The sequence below is a fragment of the Suncus etruscus genome, chromosome X, assembly GCF_024139225.1.
Source record: "Suncus etruscus isolate mSunEtr1 chromosome X, mSunEtr1.pri.cur, whole genome shotgun sequence".
Classification (NCBI taxonomy): domain Eukaryota; kingdom Metazoa; phylum Chordata; class Mammalia; order Eulipotyphla; family Soricidae; genus Suncus; species Suncus etruscus.
The window spans coordinates 110,929,753-110,953,002 of NC_064868.1; the positions used below are offsets into that span (position 1 = coordinate 110,929,753).

General features: G+C 35.9%; 1 protein-coding gene across 1 annotated transcript in view; it reads left to right on the plus strand.

Annotated features, from left to right (window-relative positions):
- TENM1 (teneurin transmembrane protein 1) overlaps positions 1 to 23,250 on the plus strand; it is an 817,501-nt gene that overhangs the window by 296,179 nt on the left and 498,072 nt on the right. The window contains exon 5 of the mRNA XM_049767088.1: positions 14,163 to 14,403. Coding sequence (XP_049623045.1) covers positions 14,163 to 14,403 — 241 coding nt within the window. The remainder of the gene's footprint in view (positions 1 to 14,162; positions 14,404 to 23,250) is intronic.

The window sequence follows — 23,250 nt, forward strand, 5'->3', positions numbered from 1 at the left end:
AGACTTCCCACATTTCCCTGAGCAAAGTTTCACATAGTAGTAATATATTTCTATATAATATATGCATAATGGAATACTACATGGCTATAAAAATGAAATAATGCTTTCTAACACAGCATAAAGCTAGGTGGTATTTTGTTAAACAAAACAAATCAGAGAAAAATGGACAAATACCAGATGATCTCATTCATATGATATATTAAGAAACAAAGCAGGAGAATTAACAGGATCTATTGATAACAAGACTTTGGAACTTAATTGTAAGTAGAAAGTTACTGAAGAGTTGATGGCAGGGTGTGAAGAAAGATAAGGGGGTCTAGAAGTGACATACGGTCAGTGTTGGGAAGTCTTTGCCTCTTTGGTGTGGATGGAAATGCAGTTATTTTGCACATCAAAAGGAAAAAGTTCACACTATTGTAACCATATTACCTCAACCACAATTAAAGATTTTCATGCTCTCATAGTAGGGCCTTTGAGAATTACAAAGGGTGAAACATTCACTTTGCTTACAGAAGGCCTAGCTTTGATCTCTGACACCACAATGCATCATTCCTGAGTACACACACAGAAATAAACACTGGATTTAGGCAGGCGTGGCCCAGCACTTCCTTTACCCACCAAAGAGAAATCTCATCTTGCATACAATTTTTTTAATTCTGAAGTAGGGTTCCATTCTTGGGTATTCTTCTGTCTGTAATCCTTTAAGAAACTTTCCTGATGGGTAATTGTTAGGGTTCCAAGTTTATTTCTGAGATACATTAATTTAGGGTTTAGAATTTGCTGTGGTCTCATGAGTATTGAAACAGGACTTCTCCTTAGCTGTCATATTGGCCCCAATGTTGAAAGTTTTTTCTTTTTTCTTTTTCTCATTATCAAATTTTATTATTCATGTTATGCATAATCTGGGAGATAGTTTCATTCACCTATGTCCTCAAAGATTACAGATTCACAATCTGAACTGCCTTTCATGATGTTATTTATTAAAGCTATTTTTCCATTTTTATAATTAAGGCAGCCTATTTTTAAAAAGTTATTTAAATGCCTTCTGTACTTTTATATTTATTGCAGCACTATTTACAATAGCCAGAATCTGGGAAAAAAACAAGATACCCTTCAACAGATGAATGAATAAAGAAAATATGGTGTATATACACAATGGAATAACATGCAGCCATCAGGACATATGAAGTCATGTAATTTTCCTATACATGGGTGGACATGAAAACTTTTATGCTGCGTTTTGAAATAAGTCAGGGCGAGAGTTATAGACATAGAATAGTCTCACTAATCTCTGGATGATAAGAAAAATAAAAGTCATTATTGTAATATTACCCAGAGACAATAGAGATGAGGAGTGGAAAGACGAGCCCATGATATGAACCTTACCACAAAGAGTGGTGATTTACTACACTAACAACTATCATGACAATGGTAGTGAGTGAGAAATATAAAATGCCTGTCTAGAATACAAGAAGGGGATGTGGCAGGAGGGAGAAGGGGGTTGGTGGTGGGTAGGTTGCACTGGTGAAGGGGAGTGCTTTTTCTAGAACTGAAACCGAACTACAAACATATTTGTAACCATGATGCTTAAATGAAGTTATTATAAAAATAAAAAAATATTCATAGTTAGGGCTGGAGCGATAGTGCAGTGGTAGGGTGTTTGCCTTGCACATGGTTGACCCAGGAAAGACCTTGGTTCAATTCCATATGGTTCCCCAAGCTAGGGGCGATTTCTGAGCACATAGCCAGAAGTAATCCCTGAGTGTCACAGGGTGTGACCCAACCCCCCAAAAAACAGTCATAATTGCTTCCAGGATAATAGTTTCACACAATGTAATTCTATGCAGTACAAAGGAATGACAAAACCATGCAATTTCTGTTTGAAGTTTTTTCATTATTACCCTCATATTCTCTTGACTTTTATTAGCTGTCCTTTCCATGTTTTCTTTTATTTTATTGAATATCCTCCACATTTTCTCTCTAAGTCCCTTTAAGAGAGGTTATTGTGTGACTGATGTTAGTTGGGTCCTCAGACCTACCATCAATATTCAATAAACATGGTGAGGTTTTACTTTGTCTTTTATTATGACCTTTGCAGTGTGGTGTTTTTCTTTGTGTTCTGGTGGGTGGAAAAGATGCACTATAAGAAATATGCAGCTGCAGAGGAAGTTGTAGAAGCTGTGCTCTTATCTTGGTTTCTACTCTATATTCAAAATGGCCTTTTGGATTCCACTGTCACAACAACTGCAGGGTGTTGATCTTGCCTGTTTTTCTCTGATCACACTAACCTTAGTTCAAAATGCAGGCTGGGCCCAATGCTCTGCCTGTGTCTCCAGGGGAGCAAGGCTGGGCTAGGCAAAAGGATGCCCACAGGTGGAGTGGCTCCCAGGCCTCACTGTTCCTGCTGTTTCCTAGAGCCAGCCATCTCACAGCCATGCTGCCACTGCCATTAAGACCAAATCATGGGTCCTGCCTTTCTTAGCTGCACACCCTCAGTGCCTCACCTATACACCCTAGTGTCTGTGTCCTGCAAGCTTGGCCATGCAGATGGACCTGAACTTCACTCCACAGCTCCCAGCCCCATCTCCAGACCAAGTCAGAGTGTCACTCACTGCGTCACTGCTGCCACATTTTTCTCCAGCCATATTCCTTACATGTAAATATAACTTTAAAAAAGGGTAAACTGTTTTTCCAATGCTTTCCTTCTGCCTAATATTTATTATATAATTAGCTTACATAATTTTTATGACCTTAAAGGCAGGTTGTTTGGTGACATATTCTTTTCTCATTGACTTGTAAGGAGAAATTTTTCTACTCTGGAAACACAAGTAGACATCCAGTAGATTCATTAGAAAGCAAGAGTCAAATGAATTTGGAATTTGGTTTTCTGGGTCCATGGATAAGTGAAGCAATTGTTAATCGAAGCTTTTAGGTTCCTACTCTTTACTAACTCTCTTTTCAATATCATGTGCCATCAAATAAAATTAGAAAATTGTCTTGCTTAAAATAAATATATCTTCCTTGACTTACTATGATGTTTTTTCCAAATAAACTTGTTTTAAATTGAAAGTATCCTAAGTTCAAACTACATTTGATACATCTAAAGTACAAACTATCATAGCTGAGTGTAGTTTACTATCAACATGTTAAAATACTTATATTAACCCTGAAAAGTATTGAATATCTTATGTAATTTTTAAATTACTATAGTGAAAGAAAATTGGAAAATGCATACCTTTCTGAGAACGTGACTGAATGGAATGTTGTGTTCTTACCACTTAAAGTATAAGAAATTGTCTTAGAGCATATTTTATACAACTAGACTGTGTCTACAACTAGACTGAAAAAAGTAAAACTTTCACAATTGCCAACTACAACAGGTCAAACTTGAATAATTTACTTTAATTCTATGTTGTATATTTTTAACACTGAGGCAAAAAATTCAGTGTTTGGGTCTTAGTCTTCAGAATTTGATTGTTTTTCCCGTGTTTGCATGGTTTTCTTCTTATACAACATTTTCCTCTCTTGTATCAAATATTTCAATACTAGGCTCTGTTGATGTGTTTGTTTGGCTCTGAGAGAGGAAGCATGATCAAAAAAAGGGAGATCTGAAGAGACAGAAAGTGTGTCTGTCTTTCAACACAATGGTGTCCTGTGCAGGGTTTGGAACCACCTTGTTTCCTGAGCTGATAGAACAGGCCTCAGTCACCTGTGCCCCTGAACTAGACTAAAGTTGTAAAATGAGTAATTATAAATTGTTCTTTAAGAGGAAAAGTGTTTTGACCTGAGGACATAGTGCAGTGTGTAAGGCCTTCCCTTGCATATATTCAATTTAGGATTCAATACCTGGCTCCCCATATGGTCCTTTGAATAATTCCCTAAGTCATCCTTGAGTTCAGAGTTAGGTACAAACCCTGAGAACCATCGGATGGAAGAGATAAAACATAAAATAGAGACAATGTTTGTGGTCTTTATTTAGAGGTGTGTTAATGTTCTGGTAACCAGAAACATGACATAAAAATCTAACTCTTCTTTCTATCAAGTTCTTCAGGATAAAATTGTTTTTCTAATTTCAATTAAGATTACTATCTTCAAAAATTATCAAAACCTTGATAAGACTTATTATATGTATTCCAAAGAAGACTTTGATCTTTCACACCATACTAAAATCAAGTATTGTGAATTTAGAAATCATAATCTAGGACAATTGCATAGTCTATTTGGGGATATATGGAAAAATCATGGCATTTTAAGAATAAGCTTTGTAATAGTACAATTCAGGTATCAAACTTATGAAGCAGAGTAAATATTGTGCTCAGAGAATAATGTAATTAGGTTTCTATTATATATGAAAGGACAATGAACTGGGTAGTGTTAGAAATAGACAAACTCGAAAATAGTAGAAATGGAAAAACTCATACAAGTTAAATGACATTAAACAAATTCCTCTATTTCTTTAAGTCTTATTTACTTATTCTGAAAACTTAATAAGGAAGACAAGAGAACTGACTTAGGCAATACCTATGGTAATTTCCAGTTTTAAAGTTTTATATTCTATATATGAGAAATAGTTATGATATTTTGTATCAATTAATTGTAAGAAAATTTACCAATTAATTTTATTAAATTATAGGTTATGTCTTGTAAATATAAGATGCTGAACTCAACCTTAGTGTGTCGAGGCCATGGAAAAGATATATTATTTCCACCTCTCTCTATAATATCATATATACTGTATTGCCTTCCTTTTTACATTTTAGGATTATCTAAGGAAAAGAAGATATAAATAGATGCATATAATGAAAGATAAACCTTATAATTAAAATATCCAGAAAATGTGGAGTATTTTCTGTCTCTAAATATTAATGAAGGGAATGTATGTTACAAAAATCCACATAAGATGAATGGAGCATTGAGTCTGGCGAAGCATTTATTTCATTGAGTTTTGCCACTATATCCCACCACTGCCTTCTGGCCTTGAATGTTGCTGGTGACAGATCTGCTGTAAATTTCAAGGATGCTCCCTGGAATGTAATTTCCCTTTTTGATCTTGCTGTTTGCAGTATTCTATCTCTATCTGTGGGTTTCATCATGGTGACTAGGATGTGTCTTGGGGTGTTTCTCCTGGGGTCTCTTTTAGCTGGTACTCTTTGGGCATGCAGGATTTGGTCACATGTTTTCTTTAGCTCTGGTACTTTCTCTGTGATGATGTTCTTGACCATTGATTCTTCCTGGAGATTTTCTTCTTGGGTCTCTGGGACTCCAATGATTCTAAAGTTGTTTCTGTTGAGCTTATCAAAGACTTCTATTTTCATCTGCTCATATTCTTTGAGTAACTTTTCCATTGTCTGATCCTTTGATTTAAGGCTTTTTTCCAATCTCTTCTGCTGTGTAAATTTGTTATGCATCTTGTCTTCTAAAGCACTAATTCTATCCTCAGCTGCTTTTAACCTGTTGGAAAAGTCATCCATTATGTTCTTCAATTCGTCTACTGAGTTTTTCAGACCTGTTATTTGACCTGATATTTCAGTTTGGAGTTTTCTGATTTCTATCTTCATATTCTCTTGATTTTTATTAGTGTTCTGATTTATACTTTCTTTGATTTCTGTGAGCAACCTCCATATTTCTTCTCTAAACTCCATTTCTGAAAGACTGCTTAGGTAGTTGGCCATTGTTGGGTCATCAGAGTTTCCATTCATTCTCTATGGTTGAAGTTGGTCTCTGTAGTCTCCCTTTTGTCACACTTACGCTTTGGGTTTTTCTACGTGTTGTTCTACATTGGCTAGGTGGAGGTCTTTGGGAGGCTTGTACAGTTTCAACTTCATGTGATTGATCTTCTCAGGTTTTCTACTTTCTCTAGTTTATCTTGGGAGACTGTATGATTGTAAAAATTATTCCATGTCTTCTAGGTTTTCTAGTCTATTGGCATAGAATTTTTCTAAGTAACCTCATTATATTTTTGAATATCTGTTGTAATTTCTCACCTCTGATAATTGATTTGATTGACTTGAATTGTCTTTCTTCTTTTCCTCATCCATTTACCTAAGGGTTTGTCAATCTCATTTATTCTTTTGAAAAACTGTCTCTTGGCTTCATTGGTCCTTTGTATTGTTTGCTTGGTATGTGTGTCAATAATGTCTTCTCAAATTGTTATTATTTCTTTTCTTTCAATTTTGTTTTTTTTTTTGTTCTTCTCTTAGTTTATCAACCTGCAAATATTAGGTCATAGATTGGAGCTTTTTCAATCTGATATAAGTCTGTATTGCTATCACCTTCCCGCTAGTATTTCTTCTGCTGTGATTCATTAGTTCTGAGAGATTGTCTATTTATTCTCATTCATTTCCAGTAATCTTTTTTAAGTCTTTAATTTTCTCTTTTATCTAAAAATTATTCAACAGCATGTTGCCTATTTTTCAACTACTGGAATTTTCTCCACTTTGTTTTTATAGATAATTTCTACCCTTGTGATGTTGTGGTATGAGAAGATATTCAAAATAATTCTGATTTTAATTATATTCGGTGTACTCAAATTGCACGTTGGCATATGACCTATCCATACACTGGAGAGCTGTGTGCACTCTGTGTTTTTTGTTTCTATTTTCTTTTCTTGAGGCCATGTCCAGCAGTGTTACGTAAGCCAGGCTTACTCCTGGCTCTGTACTCAGGGATCTCTCTTGTGTGGCTTGGAGTACAATACGTGGAAGGGCTTATTGAACCTGGTTCATTACCACTCATAGGTTGGCTGTCAGCCTCATGTTTAGCTTTTTTTTTGGGGGGGGCCAGACCCGGTGACGTTCAGAGGTTACTCCTAGTTCTGTGCTCAGAAATCTCTCCTGGCAGGCTTGGGAAACCATATGGGATGCCAGGAATTGAAGCTGAGTCTGTCTTGGTCAGCTGTGTGCAAGGCAAAAGCCCTACTGCTGCATCATTGCTCAGGCCCCATGTTTAGCATTTTTAAAGGAGAGTATTTTATGCATGTCCATTAATTTCAGAGCTAAGTCTTCTTGAACTATTGGTTCCTTTATTTGGGGGGTTGGGACACACCCAGCAGTGCTCAGGGGTTACTCCTGGCTCTCCACTCAGAAACTTGCCCCTAGCAGGCTCAATGAACAACATGGGATGCCGGGATTCAAACCACCATCAGTTTGAGTGCAAGGCAAATGCCCTGCTGCTCTGCTATCGCTCTGGCCCTCAAACAATTGATTGCTTTGCCTATATGCAATGTCCATGCACATTTCTAACTGCTCTCTTTAAGTAAAATGCTCTTTTATCTGATGGTTAATGCAACTTTTAAAAGATCTACTGTTAGTGGCTGGAGCAATAGTGCAGTGATTAGGGCATGTGACTGACGTGGTTTCAATCCCCAGCATCCCATATGGTCCCCTGATCAACACTATGAGTGATTTTTTGGGGGGATAGGTAATACCTGGCAGCACTCCAGGGTTAATCCTGACTCTGCACCCAGAAATCGCTCCTGGCAGGCTAGGGGGACCATCTGGGATGCCAGAGATCTAAACCGGTTGGTCCCTACTAGTCTTCAAGCAGGGCAAATGCCATACCGGCTGTGCTATCACTCTGTCCCAAGAATAATTTCTGATTCCAGAGTCAAGAGTAATCTCTCACAATAATCCTCAGAGACAAAGAGAGGAGAGCTGGAAGATCCAGCTGACTACATGAAGCTCACCACAAAGAGTGGTGAGTGCAGCTAGAGAAATAACTACATTGAGAACTATCATAACAATGTGAAAGAATGAGGGAAGTAGAAAGCCTATCTAGAGTACAGGCAGGGGTGGGTGGGTAGGAGGAAGATTTGGGACATTGGTTATGAGAATGCTGCACTGGTGAAGGAGGGTGTTCTTTACATGACTGAAACACAACCACAATCATGTTTGTAATCAAGGTGTTTAAATAAAGATATTAATTAAAAAAGAGTAATCTCTAAAAATGCCTGTTGTGGGCCCCAATCTCCCACTAAAAAAATCTACTGTTAGTTTATAAAACTATATTTTCCATCCTTTCACTAGAGTTTGTAATTAGTATGCAAATTCAGGGGTGTTTCCTATAGGTTGAAGAAAGTAGGATTTTTCTCCCTAATACACACAGCTAGTCTGTGCCTTTTGATAGACTTCAGTCCATTGATATTTGGGGATATTATTTATGAGAAGGAATTTGTTGTCATTTGTCTATGCGTATTTAGGTTGCTTTTGCTGCTCAACTCATTTTGCATGGGCTGATCACAGAGAAAAATATAGCCATTAATCCCTCCACCTTAATTTTGAATTTTAAAGTTCTGGCATGTTTTTCATATTTTAAAATTATACTCGTGCAGTCAAGAACATAATGAATTCTTACTGTGTTTTCTGGTATATCTGGCCCTCCTTTTAAATCAGTTCACTATATGGAAAACTGAATTATACGCAACTAAGAAAATTGAGTAGTGATTATTCATTTTACACAGATTCTTTTAGTCAGTTACCCTTGTATATGTAAAAAGGACTAAAATGCTTCATGGATTTTCTAAATCACCTTCATTATTTCAGGCCCAACCCAAGCCCCATATCTACTAAAAATATCATCTCAAGTACTTAACATCTCATTAACTTTTTAAAAATCTCTGGGTTCGTCCTCCTAACCACAATCAGAATTATGCTTTTAATCACTGGCACTCAAAACCATTCAATTCTAAAACTCAGAGGACCTTTGAGTTCTTATTTTATAGACAAGAAAACCGATGTCCAGAAAATTGCATATCCATGAACAATGGTAATTTAGTGCCATAGTCAAGACTAGAAACCCTTCCTTCAGACTCAATGCTCCAGACCTACCTATAAGGGGTAGAAGCAGACCACCCTGGTCCATATGAGTTCTACCAAATTTTCAAAGAAAAATCAGTGTCTATAATCTTAAAGCTCTTCTAAAATATTGAAGAAATTGAAATCCTTACAGTATTTATGAGCTCAAAATTACCCCACTATCAAATGTGTAAAATATTCAAATAATAAAAATTATTAACTGATATTCTTGATTTAAAGGTACCCAAAATTTTAGAAGAAAATCATAGCAAAAAATTAAGCAATATATTCAAAGAATCAGACACCATGATTAGGTGGTATTCATTTCAAGGGTGCATGAATAGATGATACAAAGAAATTAAATTAATTTTAATGTCAACAAAGAGAAACATTAAAATCATAGGTTTATATTAATTGACACTGGGAAAGTTTTTTGACAAAATTCAACATACATTCAATAAAAAAGTAGCAAAATAGAGATTGAAAAGATCATCCCTAATGTTAATAAACTGTAATTTACAAAATATCACAGCCATCACCATACTCAATGCTAAAAAAACTGAAAGATTTTTTGGGGGGACACCCAGGCGGTGTTCAGGGGTTACTACTAGTTCTGTGCTCAGAAATCTCTCCTGGCAGGCTTGGGGAAACATATGGGATGCCAGGGATTGAAGCTGAGTCTGTCCTGGTCAGCTGTGTGCAAGGCAAACACCCTACCTCTGTGCTACTGCTCCAGCCCCAAAAACTAAAAGAGTTTTTTTTTTTTTTTTTTTTTTTTTTTTTTTTTTTTTTTTTGGTTTTTGGGCCACACCCGGTAACGCTCAGGGGTTACTCCTGGCTATGCGCTCAGAAGTCGCTCCTGGCTTGGGGGACCATATGGGACGCCGGGGGATCGAACCGCGGTCCGTCTCCTAGGCTAGCGCAGGTAAGGCAGGCACCTTACCTCCAGCGCCACCGCCCGGCCCCCCAAAAACTAAAAGAGTTTTGAGATCATACATAAGGCAATTTTAGCATTTTAATTTAAGATACTCATGGAAATCTTCACTTCAATAACTCGACAATAAAAAGGATACAAAATGATCCAGGTTTACATATAAGTTAAGCTAATACAATTTTCAGATGGTAGATAGTGCTTCCCAAATCAAACACCTAATAATTAGCCTTAAAAAGATATAACAGACTTATAATTGAAAACATAGACCAATATTGAAATAGATAATACTAGAAAATATTCTATTTTATGTAGTGGAATAATTAACATTGCAAAACAGTCTTTTTTCTCAAATCAATATTTAATGAAAGTTCAAAGAAATCAAAATGGCATTAAGGACATAGAAAAAAATTTCTTCTAACATTTTTATGTGATCATAACATTCTGAATAGCAAAAAACTATTCTGAGAGAAAAAAGAGTTGGTGGCATTGCCTTTATTGACCTTAATATTATGCTGTAAAGCTATCATAACCAAAATGATATGGGGCCAAAATAAAAATAGAATTTCAGAGCAATGTAATAAAATAGAGTGTATAATGATAAACCTATAGATATATGGGCAGATAATCAATCACAAGGAAGTGGGTACATGCTATGGAGCTAGAAAAATCTCTACAGAAAATGTTGTTGTACAATGACCTGCTCTACAGGACATGGTTCTCTCTATTGCCCCTTAAGTGTGAGATGAAACGAGAGAATGCTCTGCACCATCCTGACTGCTATATGAGACATGTAGACTCCAGGATCTTTAATACAGAAGCATGATACCAACAACAGAGACTATGTGAGGAATGGAGGTGTATTGCCACTACAGACGATGACTTGAATTGGACAAACTAGTTTGCCTGGAGCCTAGAGTCAGTCCTGTGCCAGGGAACTTCAGGGGTAGGGTCTCCATCTATTTAGACCATAATTTGTCTTTCCATGTCCCTTATGTTTTGGTGGGCCTATGCAAACAAATGCCACTTTAATATCGTTTTTTACTATGGTCCCTTGACTCCAATCCTTAAGAAAAACAACCCACTAAAACTTTTGAGGTTAATTTAAACTAGTAAGCATGTGCATGGATCTAGATAAATGTACTTTGCCCTCAATGTTTAAAGAGTTACATAAGTCTAATATCTTTAGATTATATGGTGTGCTGCTAAGAAATAATATGTACTACAACGTGGGATTTGAGGGACAAAGTAATTGTATGGTACATGGGTTCAGTTTTGTTTTTCTTAATGTTCTTTGGCTGAAAGTATAAGGCTGGGATATCATCGATGGGACTACTGAGAATCCTGTTTATGGGTGATTGGGCTTCCACTGTAACTTTACCCTGTCCTCTTTCTTTGCATCTTTGTTGTCATAATTAAAATAAAAAAAATTAAAAAAAAAAGAAAATGTTGTTGTAAAATCTACATAGCCAAATGGAAAAAATATATGTAAGCACACTTTACACAAAAGTTAAATTAAAATAAATTCAGTACCTCAAAATTAGATCAGAATTTATAAAACACTAATGCAATATATAAGCGAAATTCTCCAGCATATGCACCTCAGAGCCATTTGAATGATTGATTCTATGGGAAAATATAGCAAACTCAAAAATGCACAAGTGAGATTTAACTAAATTAAATTAAAATGCTCTTGTATGGCAAAAGAAACTGGACTGAAAAGATAGCATACCAAACTAAAGGAAATTATTTGTTCTTGGTATATATAATAAGACAAAGCATTAGTATCCAAAATAAATAAAGCATCACAAAGTTTAACAACAACAAAAACTAAAGAATAAAATCTTCATAAAAATTGAGGAGAGGCCAGAGCTATAGTAGGTCATAAGACGTCTGACTTGCACTCGGTCAACCGGAATGGACCCAGGTTTGATTCCCGGCTTCCCATATGGTCCCCGTGCCTGTCTGAGGCTATTTCTGAGCACAGAGACAAGATTAACCTCTGAGTGTTGCCCGGTGTGGCCCAGAAACCAAAACAACAACAACAACAACAACAACAACAACAAAATGGTGAGGAGATAAAGAATCAGTTCCATAAGAGAATTATATGGAAAGTCAGTAGACTATGAATAAGTATTAATAAACACATATTAAAGGAAAAGACAAATCAAAATGACACTAAAAGATCATTCTCACCAGTGAGAATTACATATATAAGATGAAAAATACATGGTGCTAACAAGGATTTGGCAAAACGGAAAGCCTAAATCATTCACTATTTCTGGGAAGATTGTCTGGTCCATGCACTATAGAAAACAGTATGATGGGTCCAGACAGACAATAGCGTACTTACCTTACAAAGCTCCAACCTGGGTTCAATTTCTTACATTCCATATGGTCCCCTGAGTACTTTTAGGAATGAACTCTGAGTGCAGACCCAGGAGTAACCCCTGAGCATCTCTGTTTCTGACTCAGAAACCAAAAGGAAAACTATGGAAAATTTCCCAAAACTGTAAGACAAGAACTTTTAAGATACAATAATTCTTTGGGGTTGGATCCATAGTAACATGATTAATGCACTTGCCTTGCATACAGACAACCCAAGTTCCATCCCTAGAAATTCATATGGTACACCAGGCCCTGCCAGGAATGATCCCTGAGTGCAAAACAGGAGTAAATCCTGAGCATTTCTGGGTATGCCTTCCCCCAAAAGATACAGAAATTCTATTATTTGGCATCTAGAAACAAAACATTAAATCATTTCACTGTTTGATACAATAGCCAGGATATAAAAAGTCAAATGCCCAATGGCATATGAATGTAAATGTAATTTGTTGCATGTGTGCAGTGGAGTACTATGCAATCATAAGAAAAGATAAATACAAATACATCTGTTTCCAATGAACAAAACTGGAGGAGGATGTCATGTTAAGAGAAATTAGATGGAGGGATGTTGTCATAGCCCTTCCTGCTATTAATCTCACTTATTTTCTTCATAGAGAGGAACAAAGTATGGGAATAAGCCAGCAAATGTCAACAAAACTTTGACTCAGTTTAAATAGGATATAATGCTGGGTAGGTGGGAGAAATATTGGGTTTAACTAGAAATGACATTGAGACATTGGTGAAGGACTTTGAGCACTTTTTTGTTGGTGAGGTGAAATGACCAAACACATCATCACTGTAAACTCTAAGACTATGGAAACAGAAACCAAGTAACCTGAAATGTAATACAAAATTACATTTAAAAATGCAAAAATCAAGACAGTGTCTTTACAATTAAAGTTTGAGGTGGAAGGGTTGAAAGATCATCCTCTGCAGTTTGAATCTCATCATAAACCATCTGAGTCCTTTGCTAGGTATAGGAAGCCTCTGGCATTTTTGTGCTTTTGAACAGTCATTTGGGAGGTGGGAAAAGTCAAGCTGTCTGCAAAGTTTACCCAGAACATGCTGTGTCACAGGAAATCAGTTGGCATCTATTATGTTCCTCTGGTGAAAGAGATCTAGCAGCTACAACAGTTAATTTTATAACAGAGGGGTTAAATTGGGGTATTTCTCATGGGGGAAATTCCAACTCACTGTCTTTACATGTGCGTGCCAGGAAACTAGAGGGAAAAATACCAAAACATAGCAGCAACAGAAGTCTTAAGGCTGCTATTCCAAGTTACCCCTTTTGCAAACAAGCACAAAATATGATTTCATTTGCCTGATGTCTAAGCTGCAGCTAATATGGAAGAGCCCCTAGAAAGGTGTGGCAAAGGGAAAAAAGTTCAGGCTCTGTTGTGCATGCAGTGAGAACTGAAGAGAAACTCCTAGATTTAGCCTGGGGTCCAAAAATATCATTCAGAGTTGGGGGGCTGAAGGGCAAATGCAAAAGAACGTTCCATGAAGTTAAATGGCTTCATTTGAGAGCTGTTTTTCTGAACTCTATAGATTTGGTTTGGTGTGATACCACTAACATACTACCTAAGGTAAGCCAGAAGATGGTTGTAGACATTGGTGTGAAGTATGGAATGATTTGCCTTGCAATAAATTTGTGCTTTTCACTGGTATTTTCTCAAGTGTGACTTTTGCAACTGATAGAAATCAGCACACTTCTGTTCTGTAACTTAGTGTCTTGTTGATGATTTATTTGTTCAGTAGCAGAAACTATGACAAATTGTGTGAGGCGGCCTCATTTACTTTTTAGCTGCTATAGCCCTGAAAAATTTACATGTAAATGCAACTGTGAATGTTTTACATTTCATAAGCGTGCTGCACATGTTTTTGTAAGTTAAGTGACATTTTTACTGATAGACTGAACTGAAAACTCCCCCTCACCCTTTTCCCCTTCCAGGTTATATTGCTCTGAAATCCTGAGAAGTCTGCCATGCTGTTTTCTCCTGATTGCCAAGTGGAAGAATGAGTCTCAATTTAATGTTTTCTTCTCTTCTCTTTAGAAATACAGAGCAGCCCACACAACCAGTTTACCTTCAGACCACTTCCTCCACCACCACCACCTCCGCACGCCTGCACCTGTGCCAGGAAGCCACCACCTACGGCAGACTCTCTTCAGAGAAGATCAATGACAACTCGAAGCCAGCCCAGCCCAGCTGCTCCACCTCCTCCAACCAGTACACAAGATTCAGTTCATCTGCATAACAGCTGGGTCTTGAATAGCAACATCCCTTTGGAGACCAGGTACTTGTGCTGTTATTGATCATCTCTCTAAACAAATGTACTGGCAGAAAATGATTCCACTAGATACAGAATCTCGTTTAGCAATGGACAACTGTAGAGGCAGACACACTCATGCATCCAGATGCTTTGGCAAAGGGAAGTGCCTCACAAAATATAGATATACAAACATCAAGGCAAGGGCTGGCATGCAAAGACAGACCAAAGCACAAGTCTGTGATAAGATGAAATTGCAGAGGCCTAGATAGACAGTTCATAGGAAAACATCAAGAAAGAGCATAAGGAAAGTTGTTATTAAGCTATTACTGCACTCTCAATGCGAAAGCAAATGTTTTCTGTTTACAGAAACTCTTAAGCTCATGCTACAGGTACAGCACACATCATGCATGTGTCAGGTCCTGGGCCCAATACCTAGCACCGAAGGATGATTATATTGGAGGAGTACAATTGGAGAAATAGTTTGCATTTAGTTTGTTACAGGAATCCTATGTAATTGGCTGTCAAACATTTTTAAAAGGATTTGCCTCATGAAGTAGAAGTTCATTGTGTAATTTGTAAGACTAATTTCCCTCTTTGATAAATTGTAACATTTTGAGTTTACACATTTACCTTTATTTTTTACTGTTTCATCCAAATTCAACTCTCAACTATTTACCATGTAATTAAATTCTATTTCACAGTTCCGGGTCCATTGATCATAATAGGCTTTAGTCCTAGATGCAATTAACTGAGACATTATTAATTGTTGCTAGGCTTCTAAATAAAAGTTATATCATTATATTTAGATGGAAAATATTAACAAATAGAATATAAAATTTTATTATCTCTAAAACTCAAGAATCTTCTTGTTATTTTCTATATCTTAGTCATATCTACCACCTAAGATTTTTCTAAACACATGTTATGTAAACAATGGGTATGATATAGCACTTGAGAAGCATTATCTGGCATCAACTTTAATGAGATTCTATAATCTGGAATTATTATGGCAAGGTGTAACTAATAAACCCACATTCTAGTACAGTAAGTTTTTACTTTGTAGCATATTAAGTTAAAAATCATCATCATGTCTTTTCTTCTTTCTTTCCTTTCTTTCATTTTCAAGTTTATTTAAGCTAGAGTCCCGTGCTTTTACTTTAAAAAATTTTAAAAAGAAAGAGGAATAAAAAAGAATAAGTTACTCATCATAAATAAACGTAAAGCCTATAGCAGAAATACAGAAATCAGTGTAAAATTTTTAGATTAAATAGTTTCATACACTGATATTTCTGATACTTTCCAAGAAAAACTATGTGGTTCAGCACATATGGTGAAGATAAAACCATTTAAACTTTATTAGTGATAGAGTCTGTGTATCTTTTGCGTGTGAAAAGAAAAAAGGTGAAAGTGGGAGAAAAGCCTAGATATGTATGTTTTCCTCTGAGAGTTTTCACTAGTAGTGGGAGTGTATTCACTGTTCCTTTAATTCTTTTCTATGGCTCAGTAGTAGAACGTTTAGGGAACAGGAGGGCAATATGGTTAACTAGCATCCTGACAAGCAAATAGACGTTTTCTTCTAAGAAGCCAAATAACAGGAAATCTGGAAGGAGGGTGGAGAAGGGGCTGAGGCAAATGGAGAGAGAAAAGGATTCTTATTTGAAATGTACATCTAGTCATGTTTATATAAACTGCACCCACGGACCTTCTGTGTCTGTGCAAGGAAAGTATTAATTGGTCTCAGTTTTATAAGACGTAGTGGAGAACATAAGTTTTCATGTGAGATGAGCAGAGTATCTTTTTAGTACATCTGAAAATATATTTAGCAACACAAAGATGACTTCTTGAAAACCTAGGAACTTTATCAACCTGATCAGCTAGGATTTTCCAAATATACTATTTATTTAAAATGGTTCACTGCAAGGGCCGGAGCGGTGGTGCAAGTACTAAGGCGTCTGCCTTGCACATGCTAGCCTAGGACAGACCATTCCCCGGCGTCTCATTTGATCCCCCAAGCCAGGAGAAATTTCTGAGTGCATAGCCAGGAGTAACCCCTGAGCATCACCGAGTGTGGCCAAAAAAAAAAAAAAAAAAAAAAAAGAAAGAAAGAAAGAAAGAAAGAAAGAAAGAAAGAAAGAAAGAAAGAAAGAAAGAAAGAAAGAAAGAAAGAAAGAAAGAAAGAAAGAAAGAAAGAAAGAAAGAAAGAAAGAAAGAAAGAAAGAAAGAAAGAAAGAAAGAAAGAAAGAAAGAAAGAAAGAAAGAAAGAAAGGCCAAACAAAATTAAAATTTTCACTTCACATGTAGTCAGTAAATGCTTCCTCCTTGGATGCCCTGGCATACACTCGTGACCAGTGTAACTTAATCTCTTCATGTTTCATTGGCTTTCCTTTTTTTTTTATTAAAGTGAATAACGCTAATCTCAACAGGTTGCCAGGCAAATTGAGCTTCTGTAGAAGAAAGTGACTCGCAAATTATAAATCATTATGCAATTCAAAGTCATGTTGATATTCTTATCAAGTAGTCTCTGGCCTCTGCTTCATTATCTTCAAAAGAGGTCATTTGACTTATTTTGGCAGCCTCCCTTGTTATTTTAAACAACGTCTGGAATTTTCTGATGGGAATAATATCTCCATCTCTTAATTGAGCTCAGTAATCCCACATGGAATTCTGGGATCTAACATAATAAACAAATGTTCTTTAGTATATGACAATCCTTCGTTGTTCCTGATTTATATCATTTAAGTTAACTGTTTCCCAATATTTTTCATATCTTCTCTGCATTAACTGTTTTTAGTCTCTTCATACTAGTCTCATTATTTAAAACACAATTTAGTTTTCCAAGTAGTATGCCTAAAGCTGAATGCAGGTATGTTCTTATTAGGCATTTTAATTGCAAGGAGCAGAGGTCATTCTGGGTGGCTCAAGTAATCAAATATATTTTTTTAATTTTTATTTTGACAAAAGTGGATTACAAATCTTTCACAGCAGTCCTTGGGAACTCAGGAAATAATAGCCAACACCAAAAGGAAGATACTTATTGAGGGGACAATCGCCTGTTGTCAACAGCTTCTTGACAATAGCCTACTGTCCCATCAATATTTCTTTGGCTTTACACACATATTCTAACTTCTCATAGTAAAGTCCGGCTTTCATTCTACCACAAGTATAGTTTTTGACACCTCTCACCTTGTTTAGTTGCCTCAATACTGTCTAGTTCTCTTAAGAAATCCTAATAAGAAAGGGATTTTTATTAGCTCAATTTTATCTCTTTTGTACCAAGCTGTGTTTAAAATTCCTTTCAGCAGAGGTTCAAGGATTGGACTTTCATATAATTTTTAAAAATAGCAAAAGTAGGGGGGTGACAGGAGAGCCAGTATAACAGGTAAGAAACCTGCCTTGAACATTGCTAAACAGAATTTGATGTCCAACATAGCATATGCTTCCAAAACACCAAAAATTGTGTCTTGGGCACAGATCCAAAAGAGTAAGCTCTGAGCACCACTAGGTGTGGCCCCAAAGCAAACAACAAAATGACAATTGTACAGCTACCTAAAAATACCCTAAAGTGAAAAATGGGAGCAGATCTGATGTATTTTAGAGATAGTTCTAATATAATCACCTTGATTGAGTTATTCAGAAATTTGAACTATAGCACACAATTTTTTGTTTCTCTTATTCTAACTAAAATTTGTGTCAATATTTCTACTCAACATCGCTTTGGAGTGACCTTATGGCACCATTACAACACACTAAAAAGTAATCAAGTTACTAAAGCTTTTAAAACAAGTTCTGAGACTTGTTTATATTATAATTATATATTTGAATTTTGGGGGAAATTGTTTAGGGCCACACCTGGCTGTGCTCAGGGGTTACTCCTGGCTCTATGCTCAGAAATAGCTCCTGGCAGGCTTGGGGGACCATATGAGATGCCAAGGATAAAACCCAGGCCTGTCTTGGATTGACTGCGTGTAAGGCAAATGCCTTAACACTGTGCTGTCACACCAGCCCTGTATTTGAAATTTGTTTTGTTTTGGGGTCACATCCAGTGGCGCTCAGGAATTACTCCTGGCTCTGTGATTAGAAATCGCTCCTGGCAGGCATGGGAGACCATATGGGATGCTGAGATTTGAACCGGGGTCTGTCCTGTGTTGGCCACGTGCAAGGCAAATGTCTTACCTCTGTGTTATCGCTCCAGCCCCATATTTGAATTTCTTAAATTGTGTTTGCTATCCAAGGTGCAGGCAGAAATGCTTAAAACCTTGATTTGGCATAACATGTTTTCACCTTTTAAGGTGATTTAAGGTGATTTTAGATTATTTCTATTGTAAATTATTTATATCATATTTTTCTTATACTATATTTTATACTTGTGTGATGTTTAAGATTGTTTCATATGATTTTTCTCATTTTGTGTAAGTCATTAATAAAACCACAATGCAGGTCAAGATCAATATGAGAGATCTGTGTCATGCCACTGGAAACCTCTCTGCAGTTTGGTTTGTATCCATCAGGCATTGTCCTTTTATAATCATAAAACTTACTCTTCTTCATTTTGCTCAGAGAAATCTTATCTGAATCTTTGTCATATTCATTGTTAATATTCAGATACAAGATTTGTAAATGTTTTCTCATCTGATAACCCAATACCATTGTCAAGAATAGAAATAACATGGGCCTTTTCTAATGTGACTTGCTCTTGAAGGATTCATCTCATGTTTAATATTCGACTTACAAATTATACTCTTAAAATGTATTCTTAATTATGTACTCAATCAAAAGATTTCTTTGTCTAATCTAAGAAGGCCAACGACTTCCTTTAAATGCTAAACAAATTCTTTCCAGCTATCATTGTCATCATGGTGGGTGCTGAAATGAGATAAATGATATACATAACTCTCCCTTTAGTGCAATGATGCAAACCACAGTGTTTAAAAAGGAAAGAAAGAGAGAGAAAGAGAGAGGAAGAGAGAATGTCTGCCCCAGAGACAGACAGGGGAGAGGATTGGTGGAGGGGGTTGATGGGAAGGGCAAGAGGAAAACTGGGAACATCAGTGACAATAAATGTGTACTGAAGGTACGCTGTAAGACTCAAAGTCAGTCATGAACAACTTTGTCACTTTGGGAGAAAAAAAGATGAGATCACACACAAAAATATTTAAAAATTATGTTCATTATTAATAAAAATAGCTAAACACATTCTGACATTTTTTACCCACACCACAATCTTTAAAAAATTTGTAGCTATAACTAGGTAATCGAATAGGCAAGATCTCTTACCAACCTTTTTTTAAAACAGTTAAATGTCTTCTTATAAACAGTTTCTCTATCACAGGCTTAAATTTATACTTACTGTTATTTACTTTGTCCTTTTAAAGAATATGGTCATTCTTTTCACAAATAAATCCCTTGTTACTGAGAAAGCTTCCTTAGTATTTGCCACTTAATAACGTTGGCAAGGTTGTTTATTCTTCTTCGCCTATCTTCATTTAAAATTATTTTAAAGAATATTTTCTTTCTTTGTTAGCAGTTCTTTTTACAAAATCCAGTCTCACTTTGGAAATAAAGGTTATCATTTTCATTACATGAAGTTTTATGCTTTTATGATTAATTTGCTTTATTTTGATATATAATCTTTAACATCTAAACTTAAGTGTTTTATTTATTCCTTGGGATCTTATGAGGGCCCAAGAATTCTATATTCTGTGATAAAACAGTACCAAGGATTTCCTACACCATATCTGAAAAACTTGGGGACCTCAAGGAATGAACCTGACAATGCTCTGGGACATATATAATGCTGAGTTTGAGTTGGTATCAGTTCTATGTAGCACAGATGCATTACACATGTACCATCTCTCTGGCCCTGGACTGAAATATTTGTTGAAACATTATCGAACTGAATTGAGAATGCCCAGAACAGATACATTGGTTTCAGTAGGTAGCTAACTTCCTCAATTCTGAATTCATGTTCTTTCAAGTGTCCCCCCATACTTCACTTAATGAAACCTTGCTTTCCTAAAGTTTAAGATTCTACTGTATTGTACATTTATGAAATCTTATCTAAAATGGCTTAGTTGTATAGATATCCCCATATCTTTCAACTGATCAATTTTTCTAGAGTTGACATAAAGGAAGATTGGGTCTGTCCAATATTTGCCTTTAGCTCATTGACATCATAAAAGTACAGTTTACTCTACTCTCGTCACCTTTGAAGTCTGTGTTAGAAATAATTATCTATCTTTTTCATCTGGTCAAGTGACTTATTGTAGATCCCCTATCTACCATTAGATGTATGACCTTGGCATATTACTTAACATTGCCATGTCTCAGCTTTCTTAGCAACAATTCAAAAGGATATTATGGGAATTAAATAAATTAATACTAGCAATGTACTTAAGCAGCCAAGCATATAATAAGCACATGATATGTGTTAGCTGAAGAAACTACTCTACATTTTGTCTTTTCTATTTCTATCTTCATCTAATTAAAGATGTTTCTATCCTTATGTTCATGATTTCCACCAAGTAAACAGATACACTGTTTACTTCCTCTCTTTAGCATACTTTAAAATAGAATATCTTCTTGCATCATTGTATTAATTCATTCTGGTTGCTATAACAAAAATACCATCGTATGAGTATTTAAAATAGGAAATACTTGTTTCTCGTATTTCTGGAATCTGAGAAGTCCAGCATAGGAAAATCCAGTGGCTGGTGAGAGCTTGTTCCTAGCTCATAAACTACTGTCATTTTCTTTGTCCTCACAAGGTGAAAGGGATAAGGAGGCTCTCTGAAGCTTCTTTTGATAGGACATTAATCGCATTCATGAGTGTTCCACCCAAACAACCTGGTCCACTCCCAAAGGTCTTAACTACCAAAAGACATCACTCTAAGTGACTTCAACATAGGTATTTTGGATGGATACAAATATTCGATTTATAGCAACCACCGGATACCAATCAACAGATTCATCACTTCCCAAAGATTTAGCTATTTTTTTGGAAGTAGGTTTGGGAATACCTGGCAGTAATTAGATATTATTTATGGCTCTGTGCTCAGGGATCACTCCTGTAAGTGCTCAGAGAGCCATATGATTTTTAGGACATAAACCAGGCTGACCACTTGCTAGACAAATGCTTTATCTACTGTATAGATAATTACTTTGCCATACACTATTCTAAATAATTATGAATCAACTTCTTTAATATTGCAATAAGTATGTTGTAGGTACTATTCATGCTACCAAACTCAAATGAAAGATGAACAAACTGGGGAACAGAAAGATTAAGAGACTTTAAGATCCTGTAGATAAGAAATAAATCCTGCATAGAGACTACAGATTTGGGGTCTTCGCACCAAGCCACCTTGTCTGGCATAGGAGGCAAAGAAAAATAAATATCAATACCATTATAAGTGCTTTATTAAATTTACAGGTAGGAACATTTAGAGGTAATAAATATAACAGAAAGAAATAGTGGTGGTTAGCTGGGAAATGTTGAAGTAGATAGGTGTAAAAGAGAAAATGTCCTAGAAATATTTTTATCTAAAAATATTAGGAATTATTAGGTTAAAATGGAAGAAAAGGCACTCTTGAAAGAGTATTCTATCAAAGTTATGCAGAATTATTCATTACCCATTTCAGTAATATTAGGCACTATTATTCCTATGCCTCCTGTCCCTTTTTGTCCATTTGCCATTTAAATACTCTTTACTATGTTGGCTGTTCTATGAGCAAATATGGCCATGTAATAGTAATAAGAGAGAATCATTCTCAAACAAAATGACTATAATTTTAAGCTATGAATGAAAAACCTAAGTTTCCAGCAGTAATTTCTGCACTTACAGTTACATTGCATATACTTCGGCTTTATTCAAGGACCTGTCCTTGAATATACTAGTTTTTAGGATTCTCTTAGTCTGTTATACTTATCTAGAAAGCCTCTTTTCTCTCTCTATGGGATGAACTTCAATCATAATGTTATCATATAGCTTTCTGCATAAAAATGAATCAATTTGGGCCCAGAGAGATAGCATGGAGGTAAGGCATTTGCCTTACATGCAAAAGGACGGTGGTTTGAATCCTGGCATCCCATATGGTCCCCTGAGCCTGGCAGGGGCGATTTCTGAGCTTAGAGCCAGAAGTAACCACTGAGCACTGCCGGGTGTGACCCAAAAACCAAAAACAAAAAAAAAAGAAGCAATTTTAATAATTTGGATATTTCATTCGAATTTGATCAAAATGTATAAATTCTTAAAAAACTAAAATATTTACTTACTAAATATTTACCACATTAAAAAGTGTTGGATTATGGAAAGCAATACATATAGATATGAGATTGAAATCTGGCCTTTTTAGCTGTATGTGCTTGGGTAAATTACTCAACCACTCTGAACTTCAGTTTTCTGATTTTAAAAAATGTTTTATCTATATGTTTGTCGCAAGTATTATTTTAGTACTCACACATTATTTGTGCTCTCATTTTGATGTCCTTTACCTTCCTCTACAATTGCTTGACATCAGATTTTACCCTTTTAGCTTTTCATGACTTGTTTTGCTCTATCTTGGTCTCTCTATTCTAGCCATGTATTTCGTGAATGGATTATTCTGCCTTTCACACATAATTACATGGACAGTTCCTTTCTGTCAAAGAGCAGACCTCATATAGGCCACAACCTACAGAAACCTATGATAATACTTCCAGTTCCTAGACCTCATGTATTTGGATTCAACTTGAAATGTAATTACAGCATTTTAATATATTTTTAATTATTGTCTGCTGTCCTTCATTTCAAACTCAACTCAAACTTTGATGTTCCTATTTATAAGAAAGTTTTCACTGAGTACTGACTCTAGACCTTATCTAAATTTGCTCAG